Below are 24,275 nucleotides of genomic sequence, written 5' to 3' on the forward strand. Positions count from 1 at the left end.
TGACCAAATTAAGCCTACTGCTAAACCTTTTTTTCCTCCCCATTTTAAGTGCAGTGAACTTTGTGGATTAGATTGGGGGTTTGCATTTCAAAGTAAGCTTTTTTTGTGAATGCTACACAAGTTTTCAAATGCATTATGGATTTCAGCATTTCACTGAAGTGTAATCTTTTACTTTTTGTTGTTGTTACCCAGTTATTCTGAGGCCCTCTGTTGGTCAGTGTGGACCATGGATGTGGCGTTCCAGCTGTCTATGTGATATGCAAGCCAGGGCAGTGCAATATGCAGAGCAAACTGTTGTCCATACAGTAGCTCCCCTTCTACGTAGCTGATGAATCCAAAAGAATAGCAGAGACCGATAACAGTTTGGTACCAGTGGCATCACAGGAGTTGCCCGTCAGTGTTGAACTCAACATAGGGCTGCCTTAGGACTTTTCCTCTGAGTTTACTTCTGAAGCCTTCCCTGTGACGGTGTATGGCCGCAAGGCAGCTGAGGTTGAAAATTCAGTTTCCCTTCTCCTAGATGAGTTGCCAACCACGGCTGACGAACCCCATCTGCCTGAAGCAACTTGTTTTAAGATAGCAGTAATCCGCCTTTGCCCCTTTCCTGTCAGTAGAAATGGTTCCACTGGGTTTAGTAGCTAAGGCACACATGAAAGCCAAGAGCTGGACTTGGTTATCGGAGGCTATTTGAGACACACTATTGGAAGCATTTAATAGATGGTGGGAGCTTAACTCCACTACCACCTACTGGCTATAAAAATCTTAAGAAACCTACCTAATTATTAATGTCATTATTTTTAATTGGGTGAAATCAATTTCCTCTTGGGTATCTCCCTGTTCCTGCTACGAGTTTTCAAATTCAGTGACTGATTCTGCAGACTCACCATACGGATAGAATAGAGCTAGTCAGTCTTGTTTACAGGAATAGTGCAGGTATTTAGTGGGATATCTTCTAAGCATTTACTTAAATAATTGGGAAATCAAATTTTATGCCAACGCTTTCTTTGTTAGCCACCCTACCAACACTTTTTGTTCTTTGGGGGTAGCCAAGCATTGAATAATTGTGCCATCCCTTACTGGCAAGACTTACTTTAGTTTCAAGCATTTAATGAAATCACCTTTTAAACACAATGTTAAAATATTTTGGTACTTGCATAAAAAAAATTATATAATGATTTTCATAAGGGTTTCCTCCCAGACTTTAATCAAAGCATGGTGATTTTGTGAAGATCATGATATTTGACTCATTACGTTTGTAACTCTGCATTTCTATTGTTAGCTTTGGAGATTAAAATAGAAATTCAACAGCTACTGTGTAAATTTACTACTTATGGACATGTTTCTGCTGTATACTGGAATGAATAACTCAAACTGTTAGAAAGTCCTGTTGCATCCTTTGATGTCTACTTGTTGTCACAGATCTTTTTTTTCTCCTTCATTAATGTACATCATAGGCTGAAGCATCTGGACTTTGATTTGTGATTTTACAACTACTGAAACATGGAAAATCTTGGGTGATAGTTGTGTGATGGGTCACAATAATGTATCTTTCAAACAATTGTATTTCTTTGTCTAGTTAATGAGTTATTTCATCTAAAACTTGTTTTTCAGTAAGGCTGGTATTGGTGAAATGTTCGAGGGCCATCAGGGTCCAGTGACTTGTATCAACTGTCACATGGCTGTGGGACAGATTGATTTCTCTCATCTCTTTGTCACTTCTTCATTTGACTGGACAGTCAAATTATGGACCACAAAGGTAAGATGCACTTTCCTGTACCTGATAAAAGGAACTATGATAATCTTGCCTGAAACTTTCTTTACTGAGACATGCATTGTGGCTTGAGATTTGACTGATTTTTTTTTTTAACTTATCTAATTTATAAATTGTTGGGTAAGCTTCAACATTGTTAGGTGTTTGAATACTTAAAGGTATTTGTTTTTTCATGTTTATATCATGCTAATAGTTTCTAGGTGCATTTTACAGTTTTGGTCATTCTAGAATGTATTGATTCAACATTTAATAAAGCAGTCAATCTTCACCACCTCTCTCCCTTCACCCCCACAATTTTAAATAGCTTAATTTAGTAGCTTCATCAAGTTTGAAGTACAAATCACCTCATCCCCAAGACATGATGCAAAAGTTGACATCTGTGGATTTTGTCAGTGTGACTTGAGTCTTGCAGTACATGTTGAATCATTTCTAACTTGGTTGTAGCGTTTTTTGATCTCTCCCTGTGGCTTTCTCTTATTTTTAAATGATACGTCTCGTGAGTGAAATCCTGTGTTTTTAGGCTGGGTGAGTGGGTTGAAGAAAGAAAAACTGACAGTTTGTGGGCGAGCAAGGAAAGGAGGCTTGAAGCTGGCAAGAGTAACTGCAGGAGGTCAATAGAAGGAAATACTCCAAGCAGAAATAAATGCATTTCCACTAATGTTTTTTTTGTGTGAGAATCACTGTGGTAGTTTGCATTTGTTAAAGTAATTATTGAAAAAGGGGTTCGTTTGAAATGGGTTTTATTTTAAATAAAGAAATGAAATTTTTAGAGCTTAACAATGGGATGATACAGCACAATTACTCTTGCAGACTGGTAAGCAGGAACTTCAAAGTTGTACATACTTCATTGTGCTTCCTGCTCAGGCTGTCCCTTGGGATTAGTGGAAGCGAAGTCATCCTTGGTTCTGTGGGGTTTTTTTTGCTGACTAATGAGTTCTATATGGGATCAACAGACTCAGTCAGAGGTGGTCTAGGGGATGAATTGGTTTTCGGGATCTTGTGTACTACTTCCTCTTTTTATATTTTACTATATTAGAACATAGGAAAGCACAGGATCAAGCCTTTCAGCCACTGTGCCTCCATCAACCATGATGCCAGTGTAATTCCATCAGCCTGCACTTGATTTCTATTCCTGTTTCCTTCCTTGTTAATGTATCTATCTTAACAAGTCTGTCTCTTAAAAGTTGCTATTGTACCTGCTTTCAATACCTCCTTTGGTAGCATGTTCCAGTCAACTAAACACAAAATGTTTGCCTTGCAATCTCCTTTGAACTTTCCCTGGTTCATTTTAAGATGTCCTCAGGTGCTTGACATTTGCACCCTTATTGGGGGGGTGGTGGAATGCCTCTGAGCATCTACTCTGTGCCCTCCAGAGTAAAATATCCAGGTTTGTTCAACCTCTCATTATAGTGCATACTCACTAATCTAGATATCGTCCTGATGACCCTCCTTAAATCCTGTCCAAAGCCTCTGCGTTCTTCCTGTAATGTGACAACCAGAGCTGTATGCTATCTTCCAAATGTGGTCTAACTAAGGTTTTGTTCAGCGGCAACATGACTTCCCAATTTTTATACTCAGTGCTCTGACCGATGAAGCCACGCATACTGTATGTCGCTTTTGTTGTTTAATCACCTAGAATCAGGATTAATATCACCAGCATGTATCGTAAAATGGATTGTTTTGCAGCAGCAGTAGTACAGTGCAACACAATGTAGAAAGAAAAAAAATCGATTGCAGTAAGTATATATAAATATGTATATTAAATAGATTAAAAATAGTTCGGAATAATATGTGCATTTTAAAAAAAAAAGTGAGGTAGTGTCCAAGGGTTCAATGTCCATTTCGGAATTGCATGGCAGAGGAGAACAAGCTGTTCCAGAATTACTGAGTGTGTGCCTTCAGACTCCTGTACCTCCTACCTGATGGTAACAGTGAGAAGAGGGCATTACAATATATGTATAATTAAGTAGTACAGTACAAAAAAAGACAGCTAAAAAAAATAGGTAGTGAGGTAGTGTACATGAGTTTGTTGTCCATTGAGAAATCTGATGGCAGAGCAGAAGAAACTGTTCCTGAAATGTTGAGTGTGTGTCTTCAGGCTTCTGTTCATCCTTCTTGATGGAGGCAATGGGAAGGGGGTATGTCCTGCGTGATGGGGGTCCTTAATGCCACTTTTGCAACTTTCTGCATCTTTTTATGACCTTGTGTAGTGGCCCTGGTGATGTAACCAGTTAGAATGCTCTCCATAGTACATCTGTAGAAGTTTGCAAGCGTCTTTGGCAACATACCAATTTCCCTAAAACCCCTAATGAGATATAGCTACTATTGCACATTCTTTGTAATTGCATCAATATGTTGGAATCAGGATAGATCCTCAGAGATGTTGACACACAGGAACTTGAAACTGCTCACTCTTTTGCACTGCTGAACCCTTAATGACGACTGGTGTGTGTTCCTTTGTCTTCCCCTTCCTGAAGTCTACAATCAATTTCTTGGTCTTACTAACATTGAGTGCAAGGTTGTGGCTGCGACACCACTCAACAGCTCATCTATCTTGCTCCTCTACACCTCCTTGTCACCATCTGATGTTCTGCTAACAATAGTTGTGCTGTTGGCAAATTCATAGAAGGTGTTTGAACTGTGCCCAGCCATATAATCGTCGGTGTAAAGAGAGTAGAGCAGTGGGTTAAGCACACATCCTTGAGGTGCGCCAGTGTTGATTGTCAGCGAGGAGGAGATGTTATTTCTGATCCACACAGACTGTGGTCTCCTAGTGAGGAGGTCAAAGATCAAGTTGTAGAGGGAGGTACAGAGGCTCAGGTTTGGAGCTTGTAGATTTGAACTGAGGGCAAAACTGTGTTGAACTCTGAGCTATCATCAATAAACAGCAGCCTGATGTAGGTATTACTATTGTCCAGGTGATCCAAGGCTGAGTGGAGAGCCAGTGAGATTGCATCCTCTGTAGGCCTATTGTGGCCGTAAGCAAAATACAGGGGGTCAGGTCCTTGCTTAAGCAAGAGTTAATTCTACCTATGACCAACCTCTCAAAGGACTTCGTCACAGTAGATATTTCTGTCACTGGGCAATAGTCATTGAGGAAGATCACCCTGCTTTTCTTGGGCACTGGTATGATTATCGCCCTTTTGAAGCAGGTGAGAACATCCAACTACAACAGTGAGAGATTGAAGATGTCCTTGAGCACTCCCAGTTGATTTTCAGAGCCCTACAGATACACCATCAGGACCTGATGCCTTGCACGGGTTTACTCTCTCGAAGGATGTTCTGGTGTTGGCCTCTGAGACAGAGATCACAGGGTCGTCAGATGCTGCAGAGGTTCGTACGGGTGTAGCTTCATTCTTTCTTTCTAAGCATGCATAAAAAAACATTGAGCTCACCTTGGAGTGAAGCATCACTGCCATTCATGATGTTAGGTTTCGCTTTGTATGAAGTAATCGCCGGCAAATCCTCCCAGAGCCAGTGTGCATCCAATTCCTTCTTTAACCTCAATCAAACCCCATAAAATACCTTTTTGTGGGTTGTACCTGGACTACTTGCATAGTTTTGGATGATCAGTCTATGAATCTCCTGGTTCATCAACGGCTTTTGGTTTGGGTATGTCGGGTATGTTCTTGAAGGCACACACTCATCCATACAGGTCTTGATGAAGTCAGGGACAATTGTAGCATATTCATTCAGATGAATCCCTGAATATTGTTCAGTCCACCAACTTTAAAGCAGTCCTGTAAGCACTCCTCTGCCTCCCTTGACTGTACCGTACCTGGGATGCACCTCTACTGGTAGTGAGTGTGGAGGAGATGTTGCTGCTAATCTGTACTAACTGGGGTCTGCTAGAAAGGAAATCAAGGATCCAGTTACATAGGGAGGTCCTGAGGCCTAAGTCTTGGAACTTAATGATGTGTTTTGTAGTGATGTAGTTTTAAATGTTGAGTTGAGGTCAATTCAGAGCATCCAGATGTATGCATATTAATTGTTCAGTTATTCCAGAGTTAAGTGAGGAACCAATGAAATAGCATCTGCAGCTGACCTGTGGTGATGGTAGGTAAATTAGAGTGGATCCAAGTCACTCCTCAGGTAGGAGTTGATATGCTTCATGGCCAACCTCTCGAAGCTCTTCATTACAGTGGATCTGAGTGCTACTGGATGGTGATCATTGAGGCAGTTACCACATTTTACTGGGCATTGGTATGATTGTTGCCTGTTTGAAGTAGGTACTGGATTTTTGTTCATAAATGTGATTATTACTTTACAAATTTGAATACCAGTTGCTGAAATTCCAAGCGAAGTGTAGCGATTTTGAATACTGTCTTCAATTAGCTTTCTAATTTCAGGCTTGAATAGAGTAACTTGAGAAATCTGTCCTTTACTAGTCAGCAGAGAAGTATCAGTGTTTGCCATTTTTGAGGGAAAGAAAATGCCAAAAAGTCCTGACCCATCACGTTTTTGGCAATGGCCTGTAAGGAGTAGTTTTGTGGTATGTGTAGCACTTAGACTCACATTATAGTTGGAGGAGAATGGAAACGAGGGTGAGGAAACTTGTTTTTGTAAGAATGTAAAGGAAGTTGAGCCTTTTCAGGCAGTGTTGAACTTTGATTATTTTTAATATAGTATCAAAGCCAAGAACCAAATTTTATCTTTTGAAGCAGATATTGAGTGCCTGAAATGAGGCATTAGCAAAATGATGGCTGACAAAGGCATTCCTGACTGTGCCTTTTGTTGTTTTACTAGTTTGACACCCTAGTTTGGGTATCTATCTCAGCACATTGTTTCCTTTTCTTTGTCAGATGCATTGATTTTTCTCACATCAGAAAATCAGACTGATCATTGCTTTTTGTGTGACTCATTTCTCAAGCTCATTTGTAAAGAATGCATTGACTTAAAGAACAAACCTCAAAAAAAGTAATCGATGCAGCCTGCACGTATTTTTGAATGTTTAGTTATGGTTAACCTGAGTCCACTGTTTACCAAGCTGCAAAGTATTTCTCTTGATTTGTAACCACTGTTTATAGAATCATTGTCATGCTATGATCAGCATGTTGTTTGAAACTCTGTGGAAGAGTCTAGACACTTCTGTCGCAATTGGAATAATCTGAATGGCAAAAGCGATGTTTTTATTCTACAAGAGGAGCAAGGATCAGCCTGTCAGTTACAAACTGATCAGTTTATCCTTGATGGTGGGGAATGGAGAAAATTTAGAAGCAAATGACTGTGATTTGATGAAGGTGTGGGTAGTGATGTGCGGGTGTCATTTGTAGAGACAAGTTTCTGTTAATAAAGAATTTTAGAGACTAAATGTGCTCAATTAACTTGCACAAATTTTGAGAAGTAATGGGACAATTTGACAAAGTAAAGGGGGAGTTTGTGGATTTATGTACATGGATTTTGGGGTGTCTGACCAAGTGCCACATAAAAGATTGTTTAGCAAAGCTATGGGCTCATACTAACATAGAAAAGAAATTAGCCTCAAATTTACTTTTTAGACGGTGAAGGTAAATAATGGCATTTCCCAGGAATCTGTGCTGGTTGTGTGATTATATATTAATGACTTTGACATGGGTGTGTAAGGTAAAAATTTATCACAATTTGCACAGATCTCCAAACCTGGAATCGCTGTCATGATAGGCCAGAGGAGAAGGTACAGTAGGCTATAGGATAACTGGATGAGTGGCAAATGGAAAATGCAGAAGCACGTAAAATGAAATGATTTGCTCTTGGAGAAGTAATAAAGATAGAAGGCTTCTGCGAGACATGGATACCAGAGCATGGAAGATTTTTCTGAAAAGGCATCTTTAATTAATCCATAAAAAGAAACATCTCAGCATCTACAGTAAAACTCCAAACTGGTATCCAGTTTTTCGGGAATCCTGATAGTCTAGCACCTGGCTCATTTATTACTCTGGAATGTTAAATGAAGCGTGGTAGATGGTGGAACATAAATAATAGGTCATAAGTGAATGTAGGCTGACATGTGGCAAATATAATTTGATACAGTGGGGGGTGGGGGTGTGGGTGAAGGGGATCCCAAAACCAAGGGTGCAGCTGAGGTTACTTCCCAAACTGTGGAACAGGAGTGCAGTCCGAGGCAGGTCAGGATCCAGAACACCAATGGTCAGTAACATCAAATTGATGGAGCCATGGTCTAGATTGTTTATATATTTCATACTCTCTTTAAACTTGACATGTTCGTTGCAAAATTTGCTGTGGAATATGTTTTTAAAGGTGAAATAAAAGTATGCTTGGCTTTTAAAAGGAGTAAGTGACAGGAATCTATAAAGTTTGCTTGTCTGGAACCACCAGAGCCCCTAGGGTGCTAGACTGTTGGAGATCTATTTGTACCCAGTTAAGCTCTCTGAGAATCTTGAATGTTTCAATAAACTCATTTTTCCATTATGTAAGTTGAAATAGCAATGAGCTCAGTTCCCGTTTTGGTGGGCCTGAAATGTTAGCTATTTTTCTTATCACGAATGCTGCCTGATCTGCTAAGTGTTTACAGCATTTTCTGTTTTTAATTGAGTATTAGCCTAACCTACTTAAATCTCCATTATTAAAGGCCGTCTACTTGAAAGGTTAACCCAAGAATCAACCAGGTGAACTTTTACTGAACTGCCTTCAATATAATCCATGCAGCCAAAACCGCACCTGTTGTCTCCCCCATGCTTTAGCAGACATCAAAACAGGAAATGCTGGAAAAGGTTAGCAGGTCAAACAGTATTTATGGGTAGAAAAGTAGTTGATCTTTCAGCCTGAAGAACTGTTAACGGAACTGAGTTGAAAACTTCCCTATTTTTATACTGCATCCCCTGTGCAATAATGGCCACTGTTCCATTTGCTTTCCGAATTACTTCCTGTAGCTGCCCACAAGCTTTTGGTATTTCATGTCTGAGAATTTCCAGGTTTCTCAGTACTGCATTTTCCATCATGCTTATCCACAATATTCTGTTTTTTTTTCTATCAGCATTAAATACTACTAGCAAGCTGCTTTACTGTTTTTCTTGAATTGTCTGTAGATGTGATTGGTGCACTTTGTTCCTCCTAGATAATTTACATTTTTTTATAGTCGCTCCTGGTACCATCTCACCGGCTGCTTCTTATCTGAAAATTCCTCATCTTTCCTGACTGTTTGTAGCAATCCATTGTCATGCTTATGGTTCTCTAGGTGCACAAACCTTCTCCATGATCCAAAGTATTTTGGGGTCTTTAGTTGTGGCTGATCACAGTTAACTTGACACAATTGCATTCAGTTCTGGTCTCCACACCTTAGAAAGGATGGAAAGAGGGTGCAGAAAATACTTAGTAAAAACATTAAAAGCATTTTAGTTTTGTTTAAACTGCGGGAGATGAAGTTGTCCTTACAGCATAGAAGATTGAGAGGAGAATTGGAAATGTTGTATAAAATCCTGATGGGTTTGGATGGGATGTGTAGGGAAAGGTTGTTCCACTTGTTGATAGTTTGAGGGACAGGGGACACAGATTGAACATAATGGGCAAGTTGTTATGAGGAAGTTCTTCCCCACACAAAATACATGGGTCACTTGGTGATGCAGTTCGGGATTTCTGAAATAATTTGGACTGGCTCTAGAACAAAAGTTATTTGCTGGACTTTGGAGAAAGGGTGAAGCAATAGTAATCAGTAGCTATCCCTACAAGGAGCTGGCGTGGATCTTCCTGCAGGTTAGTTCTATGATCATATGACTTGATCTTGATGGAACACGCGGGATGCAGTGGAAGCTGCTGAGTTCTTTGGCTGCACAGTTGTCCCCAGGTTGGAGACTTCACTGTGGTAATAAGTTCAATTCCAGTGACTAATGCTGAATGTCACCATTGAGAAGCCTCTGAGCTAGGGAGAGGTGTGTATTCAGACAGGGAGCGGCAGTGGTTTGCATCACATCCAACTGGTGATTATCAGCGAGACTGTAGAATCTAGGCAGTCTGACAGCATCTGAAGTAGGTACAGACAGTGAATATTTAGACTCCACGATCTCAGCTCTATAATGAATCAGCATTCTGCAAGGTGGCACTAAGTGAGCCACCATAATAATATCATGAAAATTGCAGTTACTTTACAACTCTTTAGTAAAGATAATAGCATTGTGCTGCCTCATTATCAGAGCCGCTGCCTCATAACTCCATCAGTGTGTGCTTGTCTTGATCTCCAGTTCTATCCATATTCTAAAAGTTCTCCCTGTGGCCTAACTGTGTTTCCTTGATTTGCCCCTTTTTCCATCCATATTTCAAAGATTGGAAGGTCAATTGGCCACCACACTATTGTCTCTAGTGTGTAGCTGAATGGTACAAGATGGGGGGAGGGGTGTGTCGATGGGAATGTGGGGAAGAATAAAGCAGGATTGGTACAATTGGGTGCTTGAGGGTCGGTATGAACTTGGGTTGATGAATCTGTTAACTTCCTGCATGAATCTTCTATGTCTTGTACATTTGGTTCATTTAAGGCCATAAGCAGTTGCATTTATAAAAATGTAACCCAAAAGAATAACATGTAATTAAGTCCTTTTACAAAGGGATTCTGAAAAATTAATATCATACACTGATCTATCTGACTACATACACTACTGTATGAAAAGCTCCATTGCTTTTGGATGGTAGTTCATGATTTTGATCAGTCAATCAAATAATACAACAGTGTATAACACCGGTTATTCAGTCTTTGATGTTTCTGCCCTTGGTTGAGGTGGCAGGAGAAGTAATAACTTGACAGTTACATGCTACCAGGATAGCTTAGACTAATATGCGCAGGGTGAGTCACTTTATGTTTAATGAGTCAAAAACTATAAAACTGTGCCTCTGGTGCAAAAGCCATATGTGTTCATTTTTAAGTGTGGTGCGTATTCTGAAGTGCCTGTGTGTGAAAACCTTGTGATAATGAAGTGGTAGAAGGTGTTGGGAAGACTAAAAAGATTGATCTGAAGTGTGGTGCAACAATTAAAGACATTCAATGATGCTGGCGATGTATACAAAAATATCCCGGTTTATTTTGCCCCCTGAAAAAGGCATTTCCTGGTGTGAGAGTGATTGTGTTGAGTAGGGGGAAGCAGGAGTGAGTGTGTGCCTTTGAATGTGTGAGGGATAAGGGCAGAAATATGGGAGAAGCATCTTTTATTCAAGTATCTTTTTCCTAGGAGAGAATGACAACTATTAGCAGTAGCCAGTATGTTGGTCAATGAAGTTAATTGTTTTGGCTCTGTTGGCTGGTTTGCCCCTGCAGCTATCCACATTGTAGATGAAATGTCTGGAGTAGAGATAAGTGAAGCAGGTAACATGGGCCCTGGGGAAACTGGTTTGCCTCAATTTGAACAGTTCTGCTGCACAATATTTCTTCACTAGATGGCACTCTGTATCTATAAAGCCAAGTTATTGTCTGGAAGTCTGCAGTTAATTCGCCTGCGTGCTTCACTTAAAGCAGATTTACCACAGTTTGATTCATTTGGACATGTAGCCTCCTACTTGTCGTGAATGAATTGTGAGTTGGAAGCCTAAATGTCTACCTGTCTGCGGCATACTCATGAAGCCCTTGTGGATTTTTAAAAATATATTATTTATCTTACCAGGCAGCTGTTGAAGTTACTCCCACCTTTACAGACTTTCATCTCATTGGTTTATGACACTTTGAAAATGTGCAAAGTTTTTAATTAGACTTGCCAGACAGCCTCAGGCAGTACTAGCGCCACAAAGTCGTCTTGCTCTCTCTGCCTTACAGCACAACAAGCCTCTCTACTCCTTTGAAGACAATGCAGACTATGTCTACGACGTCATGTGGTCACCAGTGCATCCTGCACTGTTTGCCTGTGTGGATGGAATGGGACGATTAGACCTCTGGAACCTCAATAATGACACTGAGGTAAGGAAGAAGTTAACCCTTTATGATTTAACTTTTGAAAAATTTATTTGGGAGTAATTGCGACCATCCAGTCATTGAGTGCAAATGTAGGATCTTCATTGCACAATTCTTACCTGTTAATTTTAAACTACAAGATTTCACCCAGGTATGGGATATATAAATTTGCAAATTATTTAATTCCAGTCTTGCTTGTAAAAGATCAGGGAGATATCACATTTTTAGATTAGAGCTTGCTTTGATTGCTCTTGGATGTTTTAATTTGTACATTATGTAGTAATATCACAGCACTTTGGAACTTCATGATTGGTTTTGTTAACTTATAAGAAAAATCTAAAACACTTAAACAACCTCATCTTGTTACTTTTTGTCTTGCTGATTTTGGGTCACAATAAAGCAGTTTGTTCTTCTAAGCCTGACATTTTTCCCACTTTTATCAATATATAGTTCACATATAATTTTGTTATTTAATGCAACTCAAAAATGTGGGCAAGTCATTTCAAGCTGGACGTCAACAGATTGGAGATGGAAAAAAGTCTTTTGAAGTGTCCGCAGCAGGAAGCAGTGCAGCCTTTTTAATTATGAGTTACACAGCTGCAGGATATGAGTGGAGGAGAGTTCTTTCTGCAGCAGCTATGTTTTAGGAGGAGGTTGTAGTGCTGTCAGGTATATTTTGTGAAACTCATTAATTGACCAAATTTAGATAGAATTTATCATGGTGTGATTTGGTCATCTCCCTGTTATGGTATGAATTTCTTAGTGAAACTTGTATATTTAACCTTTTCATTTCCAGTTTGGGAGCAGAATATCTGTCTGCAGTTGCTTCCAATATTTGAATGTAAAATGGTTCAAAAGATACTCTGATTTTGAGTTAGTTCAGCTCAAGTAAGTACATTAGTGATGTTTTAAGATGCTTCCATTTGATGTATTTTGAGTATTTAAAGTTAAGATACTGGCTCCATATGATTTGATCAAATACCACCTTACTATTATAGAATTATGTCTATTAAGAGCCTAAGCTTCTAGATGTGTGCAATTTACTTGCAAAATAGAAGCTTGACTAGATCAAACAATCCCTATAACTAGTTCAAATGCTCAGTAAGATGGAGACTGATCCAGTACCTCATCCACATCTCCACCTAGTCCCTACACCCTTGGATTCCATTGGTATGCAGAATCCTTTGGTGTGCAAAAAAGACTGAACTTCTCCACCCCTGCGATGATCTCAAAGCTTAGCAATTGTCTGTGCTAAGGGGTACCGCCACAAATGCCTGCCACCCTGGCCAACTCCCTTTCCTGTCTCCTACATTCGAGAAGAAAGTACTGGAGTTTGAAAGCCCAGATGACAAAATTAAAGAGCAATGTCTTCCCTCTACTCTTGGGCTTCTAAGCTCATGACATCTTTCACATCCCTTTCAGATGGAAACCAATCACCTCTTTAACATCCCTTTCACTTTATTAAACCTCTAATTCCACCTTTCCATTATTGTCACTTCATTTCTTTTTGCACCACTACACTTTGCACCATTCTGTTTTTCCCCCATCACTATTTATTGTTGTATTTATTATTACCAAGTGTACTGTAAATTTCATATGAGCCAGGAGTGTCTTTACCCCCTGGTGTTTATGACAGTAAACTCATCTGAAACTGAAACTTACCTTCATCTCAGTCTTAACTGAGCTAAAAAGCTAAAAACCTTTACCTCAAGATAACCGACAAAATATTGCTGAAAAATCAGGTCAACTGCTTCTGTGGAAAAAGAAACAATTAAACAACAAAACAATTCGCAATCATCAGAAACAATATCTGATGTGAAATGTTAACAGTTTCTCTTTCTGCAGACTGCCTCATCTGCTGAGTTTTATAGCATTTTCTGTTATTTCAGATTTTCAGCATCTGCAGGTTTTGTTAATTTACCTTTTCTCCTGAGACTAAACAGGTAAATTTTAGATTCTTGTGCGAAGGAAGCGGGAGATTCTGTGTATCTACTCTGTCAATCCTTAGAATATCTTGGAGAACTTTCATTCTTTTTAAACCCATCTTTCAGCATAGGAAGAATCAATCCAGTGTGGTTGGCATCGTACAGCACAGAAATGGCCCCTTTAGCTTACTACATCCATGTCAGATGTCAGTTTCCTATCTATACGAATCCCATTTTGCAACACGCAGCCTGTAGTCTTCTCCACATACTGCTTAAATGTGAGTGCATGTACGTCAACCAGGCAGCAGTGTGTTCTAGATTACAATCACTCTGGAAAAAATACTTCCTACAATCCTCTCCCATTCTTCTACCCCTTAAAGTTTAGGCTTGAACCTGCACCCTGGTATAAGTATCTCTGCACTCCAGTCAGGCTTCTGCTCCAAGAAAAACAAACCCAGCCCAAGCAATGTCTCCTGACAGCTGAAACTCTTCCTTCCAGGCAGCCTCCTGATGAACCTCTCCTGCATGAATCTCCAGTATCATCATATAGTGTGATGAACAGAACTTTCTGTAGTCAGCTTGGTTCCTAATTATAATTCCTGTTGCACATCAGTAAAATCTACAGATGGATATAATGAAAAACATGCCAAAGATTTTAATTCATTATTTTTGTAGTTTGAGTATTGCTACTTTTGAGCACTGGAATCGTGCAAGCCTTTTGCCAAGAGCACTGACTCGCCTCCAATTCTGAAGTGCCACTTGTTTTATTCATTTTCTCTTCCAGAGAAATGTGACTTCAGCTAAATATTCTGATTAAATTATGGAAGTGTTTCTGAGAAGATCATGGAAAATTTTGGATAGGAATCAGAATTGGGTTTAGACTTGGGAATCCATCACTGTCTTGCATGATGTGAAATTTGTTATTTTTCAGCGACAGTATGCTGCAAAGACACAAAACTACCAATAATTTAAAAGTAAGTAGTGCTTAAAAAAGAATAATAAAGTAGCGTTCATGGTCCATTCAGAAATCTGATGGTGGAGGGGGAGAAGCTGTTTCTGAATCATAGAGTGTAGGTCTTCAGGCTCCTATACCACCTCCCTCATGGTAGTAAAGAGAAGAGGACATGGAGGGAATTATTATTGATGGATGCCACCTTCTTGAGTCATCACTTCTTGAAGATGTCCTTGATGGTAGGGAGGGTTGTGTCTGTTAAGCCCGTTGCGATCCTGGGCCTTGGAGGCTCCGTACTAGGTTGTGATGTAACCAGTCAGAGTGCTCTCCTCCATGTGGCCTTCATGATTGCACCATGTTGAGTCCACAACAGATCCTCTGTACTTTTCCCACCCTAAAAGTACTTCTGCTCTTGTAAATCATAGAAATCAAAACTTGCACTGTGAACTGCAGCGTGTTGTCAAGTAAGTGCCAATATAATAAATTTTAAAAGTAGGCTTTTGTTAAGATTGTCTGCTATGAAAACTATTAATTTAAGGTTAAGATATTGTTTCTTAGAGCATGGCATGTTGTGATTTGTGAAAGAAAAACTGACAAATTTAACGGATTTCTTTGTGGGTATAACTAAGAGTAGGTAAGGGAAATCAGAACATTTAAATGCATCGGGATGTTTAAAAGAGATTTGATCAGGTTCTATAGAAAAGGCTGTTACATAAAACAAGAGTTCATGTGATTGTGGTTAATGAATTCTTGCGAATAATAAACCGAAGTAGGGATAAAAAGGATGTTTGGTTTGGCAGACTGCTGTCAGTTAAGTATTAGGGAACTAAGTGACAGGAGAGTGTCATGTATCTGACATTGCTGTCATACTCAGCTGGTGGTGAAAGGAGCTTGAGGAGGTGACAAGGAGTCTGCAAAGGGATATTAAAAAGTTAGGTGAAAAGACGACCATGTACATTGTGGAAAAACATGAGGTGATTATCAGATTTAAACTAGTGTTGTAGGGGGATGAGAACCAGAGTGCCAGAACAGTTAGTGGAGAGATGTTGGTAAGACCTCAGACAAAGTCAATAATCAAAAGGTTGAGTGTGGTGCGACTAGTATCTTGAGCGTATATTTCAATGCAAGAAGTACTGTGGGAAAGGTGGATGAACTCGGGGCATGGATCCACACGTGGAAATATGATATTGTAGCCATTAGTGAGACTTAGTTGCAGGAGGAGCAGGACTGGCACCTCAATATTCCGGAGTTCCATTGTTTTAGATGTGACAGAGCAGGAGGGATTAAAGGAGGAGGGATGGTGTTACTAATCAGGGAAAATGACAGGGCAGTGCTCCATCAGGGCTGACTGGAAAACTCAACTGGTGAGGTGTTATGGGTGGAACCGAGAATTAAGAACATCAACGGCACCCAACAGTCTGAGGGATTTAGCTGAACAAATATGTAAAGAGATTGCAGACTGTTGCAAGAAACAAGGTTGTTATAGTAGGTGATTTTAACTTTCCACATATTGTCTGGGACTCCTGTACTGAGAAAGGATAAAGTTTGTTGAATGTGTTCAGGAAAGTTTCCTTTATCGGTATGTAGATGTCCCCACAAGAGTGTGTGGAATTCTGGAGCTGCTATTAGGTATTGAGACAGGGCAGGTGACAGAAGCTTGTGTAGGGGAACACTTGGCATATTTTCTTTGAAACTAATGGCATTGTGGTCACTGGATGCAAAGAGATACCTGGTCTGTAGGTTGAGATTCTAAATTGGAGAAAGGCCAGTTTTGATGGTATCAAAAATGATCTGGCAAATGTGGACAGGGACTGGATGTTTACTGGCAAAGGTGTACTTGGAAAGTGGGAGACCTTCGAGATGGAAATTTTGAGAGTACAAAGCTTGTTTGTGTCTATCAGAATAAAAGGTAAAAATAATAAGTGTAGGGAACTTTGGTTTTCAAAGGATATTGGGGCCCTGGTTAAGGGAAAAAAGGAGGTGCATAGTAGATATAGACAAGTAGGAACAAATGAGGTGCTTATGGAGTGCAAAAAATGCAAGAGAACAACTTAAAGAAATCAGGAGGGCTAAATTAAGGCATGAGGTTGCCTTAGCAGACAAGGTGAAGGAGAACCCTAAGGGATTCTACAGATATGTTAAGAGCAAAAGGATTGCAAGAGGCAAAATTGGTCCTCTGGAAGACCAGAATGGTAATCCATGTGTGGAGTCAAAACAGATGGGGGAGATCTTGAATGCATTCTTTGTATCTGTCCTGTGAGTAAATACAGATGCAGGGTCTATAGAAGTGATGTAAAACAGCATTAACTTTTGGACCCTGTACAGATTAGAGGAGGAGGTGTTTGCTACCTGTAAGGCAAATCAGGGTGGATAAATCCCCAAGGCCTGACAAGGTGTTCTTTTAGAGCCTATGGGAGGCAAGTTCAAAAATTGCCAGGGCTCTAGCAGAGATTTTTAAAACATTCTTAGTGACAGGAGAGGTACCAGAAGACTGGAGGAAAGCCAGTATTGTTCCACTGTTTTTAAAAAAGCTCTGAACAGAAACTAGGAAATTATTGGCTGGTGAGTCTGACATCAGTTGTGGGAAAGTTATTGAAAGGTATTCTAAGAGAACAGATTATAAGTATTTGGATAGACAAGGAATGATCAAGGATAGTCAGGATGACTTTGTGCATGGTAGGTCATTTCTCATCAATCTTAGGTTTTTTTGAGGAAGTTACCAGGAAAGTGGATGAAGGGAAGGCAGTGGATGTGGTCTGCATGGACTTTAGCAAGGCATTTGACAAGGTCCCGCATGGGAGGCTGGACAAGAAGTTTCAGTCGCTTGGCATTCAGGATTAAGTAGAAAATTGGATTAGGCATTGGCATTGTGGGAGAAGCCAGAGAGTGGTAGTAGATGGTCGCCTCTCTGACTGGAGGCCTCTGATTAGTGGTGTGCCGCAGGGATCATTGCTGGGTCCATTGTTGTTTGTCATCTATATCTACGATCCGGATGATAATGTGGTTAAAGCAATACTCACAACACGCTGGAGGAACTCAGCAGGTCGGGCAGCATCAGTGGAAAAGATCAGTCGACGTTTTGGGCCGGAACCCTTCGACCGATCTTTTCCACTGATGCTGCCCGACCTGCTGAGTTCCTCCAGCGTGTTGTGAGTGTTGCTTTGACCCCAGCATCTGCAGACTTTTTTTGTTTTTTTGTGTTTATGATAATGTGGTTAATTGGATCAGCAAATTTGTAGAAGACATCAAGTCTGGAGGTGTAGTGGATAGTGAGGAAGGCTATCATGGCTTGCAAGGTATGTGCATCAGCTGGAAAAATGGGCTGAAAAATTGTACGTGGAATTTAATGCAGACTGGTGCAAGGTTTTGGTCTTACACAGTGAACGGCAGGGCAGTGAGGAGTGTGGTAGAACAGAGGGATCTGGGAATACAGGTACATAATTCATTGAAAGTGGCGTCACAGGTAGATAGGGTTGTAAAGAAAACTTTCAGCACATTGGCCTTCATAAATCAATGTATTGATACAGAAGATGGGATGTTATGTTGAAGTTGTATGAGATATTGGTAAGGCTTAATTTGGAGTATTGTGTGCGGTTTTGGTCATCTACCTACAGGAAAGATATAAACAATGTTGAAAGAGTGCAGAGAAAATTTGCGAGGATGTTGCTGGTCTGAAGGACATGAGTTTCAAGGAAAGATTGAATAGGTTAAGACTTTATTTTTTAGAACGTAGAAGATTGAGAGGAGATTTGTAGAAGTATAGAAAATTGAGGGGTACAGATAGGATAAATGCAAGCAGGCTTTTTCCACTGAGGTTGGGTGGGACTACAACCAGAGGTCATGGTTTAAGGATGAAAAGTGAAATATTTAAGTGGAACATGGGGAACTTCTTCACTCAGAGCATGGTGCGAGTGTGGGTTGAGCTGCCTGTACATATAGATATAGTTGAAGAATTGCTTCTTCAACTCCGGACTGCACCTGGACCCGACCAGCGAGGCCTGGCCTGAGGCCCACCTTGTTCCTGGAGACTCGCGGTCTGCTACCGTGTCGGAGCACTTGAAGATGTGGCCCATTCCGACCAGCACCTCTCCGGAGCAGACGACCACACAGAAGTGATGTTGGAGACCTCAAGGTGCCCCAGACGCTTCCCCCAGAGCGACCACCGTAAAGCCCCGTTGGTGGCCATCCACAGCTGCCGGAAGTGAGGCCTCCGCCGCCGACCTCGGAAATCGAGCCCAAGGCTCGGCTGGCGTGGCGGCTTCCGCAACCGTGACTCAGCTTACGGACTTGTTTCAGCCAGGAGCCCGGCCCTCCGGGATTAAGTGTCGGCTTCGGGGCCCGACCCAATCGACAGCCCGGGCCCCCAGCAGCTGGAAGTGGCAGTGGAGCCTCCCCTGTTACTCAGCCTGACCCGGAGTGTTGGACGACGCAACCCGCTGATCGCTTCCCGTGGGATGCGTCCACCTACCTCAAAGAGCTGACAACAACACACTGCATCGATGGAAACCTGGAAAGATGCACTATTTACCAAGGAAGCATGGGAAAAGAGCTGGGCTGCTGGTCAGATTGAAACTGAGGGGCTTTAGGGTCCCTATGCCCACCATCCTATTAGCTAATGTGCAAGCCATCGAGAACAAAGTGGATGATCTTAAAGGGAGACTCACCTACTGTAGGGAGATGCAGAACTGCTATGTATTCTGTTTCACCGAGACCTGGCTCTCCCCTGCCATCCCCGACTGTGCCATCCAACTGGAGAGATTTTCGATCCATCAGGTGGACCGCACGGTGTCTTCGGGCAAGATGAGGGGAGGTGATGTCTGCCTACTGATCAACACTGCGTGGTGCTCGGACATAGTGGCACTAACAAGCTCCTGCAGCCCGGACCTGGAACACCTGTCGGTGAAGTGTCGTCCCTACTATCTGCCACAGGAATTCACCTCGATCGTACTGACAGCGGTCTACATTCCCCCCCCAGGTGGACGTGGAGTGTGCTCTGAACATACTGTATGCCAACATCAGTGAACTTGAGACCAGGTATCTGGAGGCTTTGCTCATTACAACCAAGGACTTTAACCAAGCCAACCTCAGAAAGGCACTGCCAAAGTTATACCACCCTGTCTCCTGCCCCACTAGTGGCCCAAATATACTTGACCACTGCTACACAGCAGTCAAGGATGCCTACCGTTCCGTCCCATGACCTCACTTCGGAAAATCAGACCATCAGGCCGTACTCCTGCTCTCGGCTTACAAATAGAAACTGAAGTGGGAGCTCACGGTGTCAAAAGTGGTGTCACGTTTGACGGAGGAAACGGATGAGGTCCTCCGTGACTGCTTTGAATCGGTGGACTGGTTAGTATTCAAGGGCTCGGCAGCTAACCTTGATGAGTATGCCTTAGCTGTCACAGACTTTATCTGGAAATGCACAGAGGACTGTGTCTCGCAAGACAATCTGGGTATTCCCTAACCTGAAACCTTGGATGAATTATGAGGTCAAGTCCCTTTTAAAGGCTAGAGCTGCGGCTTTTAGGTCCGGGGATACCAGTCGCTACACAGAATCCAGGCGTGAACTCCGGAAAGCCATTAAGGGCTCCAAGAGGCAATATTGAGCCAAGTTGGAAGCCCAGGCTAACCTGAGAGATGCCGGTAGACTATGGCAGGGTCTAAATGAGATCACTGGGCGCAAAGAAAAGGCTGGGAATATCAATAACTGTGGCGCTTCTCTTCCTGACGAACTTAACGTATTCTACGCAAGATTCGAACAGAAAAGGAGCGTCCCGCTCCCTTCGGATGAACCGGACCTGGTGGTATCGAGATTCATCGTCACCGAGGAGGACGTTAGAAGGGTCTTCCTGAAGATAAATCCAAAGAAGGTTACGGACCCAGATGGCATCCAAGGACGGGTTCTCCGGGCCTGTGCAAGTGAGCTAGCTGGAGTGTTTGCTGACATCTTCAACTTCTCCTTGCTTCAGTCTAAGATCCCCTCGTGTTTTAAGAAGGCAATGATAATCCCAGTGCCAAAGAAGAGCAAGGTGGCATGCCTGAATGACTATTGACCTTTGGCTCTGACATCAATTGCTATGAAGTGCTTCAAACGATTGGTTATGGCACACATCAACCTCGACGCTTTGCAATTCACCTACTGGAGCAACAGGTCAACAGCAGGTGCCATCTGTCTGGCCCTACATTCCTCCTTAGAACACCTGGAGAATAAAGATGCATACGTAAGGCTCCTTTTCATTGACTACAGCTCTGCCTTTAATACCATCGTTCCAAATAAACTGATTTCGAAGCTCTGGAACCTGAGCCTTAGCACTCAGATCTGCAGCTGGATCTTCAACTTCCTCACAGACAGGACCCAGGCTGTAAAAATAGGGGACAAGCTCTCCTCTACAATCACTCTGAGCACCGTTGCCCCACAAGGCTGTGTACTCAGCACCCTGCTGTACTCACTGTACACCCATGATTGTGTAGCCAAGTTTCCATCGAACTCCATATATGTTTGCTGATGACACCATAATTGTAGGCTATATCTCCGGTAATGATGAGTTTGAGTACAGAGAGGAAATTAAGAACCTGGTGGCATGGTGCGAAGACAATAACCTATCCCTCAACTTCAGCAAAACGAAGGAATTGGTTGTTGACTACAGAAGGAGTAGTGGACCGCATGACCCCATTTACGTCGGTGGTATGCAAGTGGAACAGGTCAAAAGCTTTAAGTTCCTCGGGGTCAATATCACAAATGACCTGACTTGGTCCAGCCAAGCAGAGTTCACTGCCAAGAAGGCCCACCAGTGCCTTTACTTCCTGAGAAAACTAAAGAAATTTGCCCTGTCCCCTAAAACCCTCACTAATTTTTATAGATGCACCATAGAAAGCATTCTTCTAGGGTGCATCACAACCTGGTATAGAAGTTGTCCTGTCCAAGACCAGAAGGAGCTGCAGAAGATCGTGAACATAGCCCAGCACATCACACAAACCAATCTTCCATCCTTGGACTCACTTTACACTGCACGCTGTCGGAGCAGTGCTGCTGGGATAATTAAGGACACGACCCACCCAGCCAACACACTTTTCGTCCCTCTTCCCTCCAGGAGAAGGCTCAGGAGCTTGAAGACTCATACGGCCAGATTTGGGAACAGCTTCTTTCCAACTGTGATAAGACTGCTGAACGGATCCTGACCCAGATCTGGGCTGTACCCTCCAAATATTCGGACCTGCCTCGGTTTTTTTTTTTGCACTACCTTACTTTCCCTTTTCTATTTTCTATTTATGATTTATAATTTAAATTTTTAATATTTACTATCGATTTGTACTTCAGGGAGCGTGAAGCGCAGAATCAAATATCGCTGTGATGATTGTACGTCCTAGTATCAATTGCTTGGCAACTATGAAGTAAATAAAGTATAAAGTATATAGTCTGTTCAAGCTCGATTTTGATGTTTAAGCGAGGCTTGGATAGGTACATGGATTGTAGGGATATGGAGAGCTATGTCCCAGTGCAGGCTGATGGGAGTCGGCAGTTTAAATGGTTTTGCTACGGACTAGATGGCCCAAAGGGCCTGTTTCTGTGCTGTACTTCTGTATGACTAGGATTGGTTTTACTGGGGTAAATGGAAAATGATGAATAAGAAGCAAATGTGACTGTAATGAGGGAAAGAGAAGTTGTTCCTTATGACGTAGGCTTGATCCTTGATTGTCTGATTGGTTTCATGTTTCAAAGAAAGCCATCAGTCCATTGCCCTGTTTAGCTATACTCTTACCACATGCTGATCAACTTCTCCCTGATTTTCCAACCCTAGGTACGATTTACAATACCAATTAACCAACCAAGAGTGATGCTGTGAAAACTATCGGTCTGTAAGAAATCGGAGAAATGGACCATCTGGTCTCTTTCCCTTGCTCCTGCTCCACCATTCATTGAGATAATGGCTGATCTTGTACCTCAGCATAATTTTGTAGCACAATATCTACATCACCCGCTTGCTTAAGTTTCCAGAAATTTATCAGTTTCTGTTTCGAATGAGCACAATGACTGAACCTCCACAGTTGTCCAAGAAGGAGAATTCTAAAGATCTGAGTAAAGAAGTTTTCCCCTCTTCTAAGTAATTTATCCCTCATTCTCCATCTCTGCCCTGTGGCCTTAGATTCCTTGGTCAGGGGAAATGTCCTGCCAGCAAGCTTCAATGAAATCTCTGCGCTAAGACTGCTTAATCAATCTTCATATGGCAAACCTGCCAAATCTAGACTTACTCTAGTTAATCTTCACTGTACCTTCTCTATAGCAGCTACATTCTTCCTTGGGTAAGAAGATCAGAACTGTACATGACGCTCCAACTTTAGTCTTGCTAAGGAATTCTACAAATTGGACAAGTCTTTCTTATTCCTGGGGAAAGAACTAACTTGTAATAAAGGTGAATATGCCACTTTTCATCCCCATTGCTGCACCTGTATGATGGCCTTCAGAAACTTGTAGGTTTACACTACCTAGTCTTTCAAAATATTATATGGTGTTGCATTATATGCAGCAGAGTAGGTGACCACACATTATTCCATATTCCGTCTGCCTTGTTCTTGCTCACTTGGCTTGTCCGCATCCCCGTGAAGCCTCTTTATGTACTCCTTTGCACCCGCAATAATGTCATCTGCAAATCTTGGAATTTGACATTTCACCTCATTGGCCAATTTCCTGACCTGGATGATTAAATTAGATTTATTAGTCACGTACATCAAAACATTCAGGGAAATGTGTCAATTGAGGATGTGCGGGGGGCAACCCATAAGTGTCAGCGTGCTTCCTGTGAAACAGCATTGCTGGAATGATTAGTAGAATAATACACAGCCAACATACAACAAAACAGGCTCAGCAACAGCAATGCAAACTCCTTCCTGCACCCTCCTCCCCACCTTCCAATGGGGATCTCTGGTGCTCGGGCCTGCTGACTGCAGTCCTTAACCTCAATGATCTCAAGTCTTCATCTGTCGACACCTGACCTCTGTCTGATTTGCACTGCACCTGCCTACTGACTTGGATTCCCCCTTCCCCAGACCTGCCGATTGACCTTGGGGGCCCCCACCCCCTCCACTTGCCAACTGATATCAGGAGCCACTTTGGACCTGCTAGGGCCCTATTCCCCATCCCTCTCTGGACCTGCTAAATGACCTCAGCCCTACGGGCACCCCCCACGACCCACCGGCTGACCTTGGGGGCGGGGGGGCAGATCTGTCACATCCTTAGAAGGTTTGATTTATTCCTCACCTTACTTTCTGTCCAAGAACGTTCTCCATCTGCATCAGTATATTACTCCAGATTTTGTGCTTTCATCTTAAACACATCAAAAGCATTCAAGAAATCCAAGTACACCACATCCCTCTTAATCAGATTATATCCTGAAATAGCTCTTAAACTCTTAAAATTAATGTCAGCTTTTTTTTTGATTAGTCCATGTTGAATCTGTTCAATCCTTTTATTATTTTCAATGTGTTTTGTTACTACATCCTCTGTTATAACTTCCAGCATTTACTCTCGCATTGATGTTTGGCTACCAGATCAATAGCCTTGTTTACTCTCTCATACAGTTCAAAAATAGTGAGGCTGTGTTTGCCACCTAATTGCAGGAACAAATGTAGAATCTACAGAACCCTGCAAGGTGACACCCAAACCACTACTGTTTTTAAAACCTCTTCTATCAAAATTTGGGTCCTTGGAATTCATAAGCTTTTTAGCTCATCAATCCTTCAGCACTAGTTTTTTTCTGAGGTGTA

General features: G+C 41.8%; 1 protein-coding gene across 1 annotated transcript in view; it reads left to right on the forward strand.

The window, feature by feature from the left end:
* Positions 1 to 24,275, forward strand: part of LOC140194728 (cytoplasmic dynein 1 intermediate chain 1) — a 208,536-nt gene that overhangs the window by 168,484 nt on the left and 15,777 nt on the right. Inside the window, exons 14-15 of the mRNA XM_072251990.1 lie at positions 1,612 to 1,756; positions 11,502 to 11,642. Of these exons, the coding sequence (XP_072108091.1) occupies positions 1,612 to 1,756; positions 11,502 to 11,642 (286 nt within the window). The remainder of the gene's footprint in view (positions 1 to 1,611; positions 1,757 to 11,501; positions 11,643 to 24,275) is intronic.

This window comes from Mobula birostris, chromosome 3 (assembly GCF_030028105.1).
Source record: "Mobula birostris isolate sMobBir1 chromosome 3, sMobBir1.hap1, whole genome shotgun sequence".
In the NCBI taxonomy this organism is placed as follows: Eukaryota; Metazoa; Chordata; class Chondrichthyes; order Myliobatiformes; family Myliobatidae; genus Mobula; species Mobula birostris.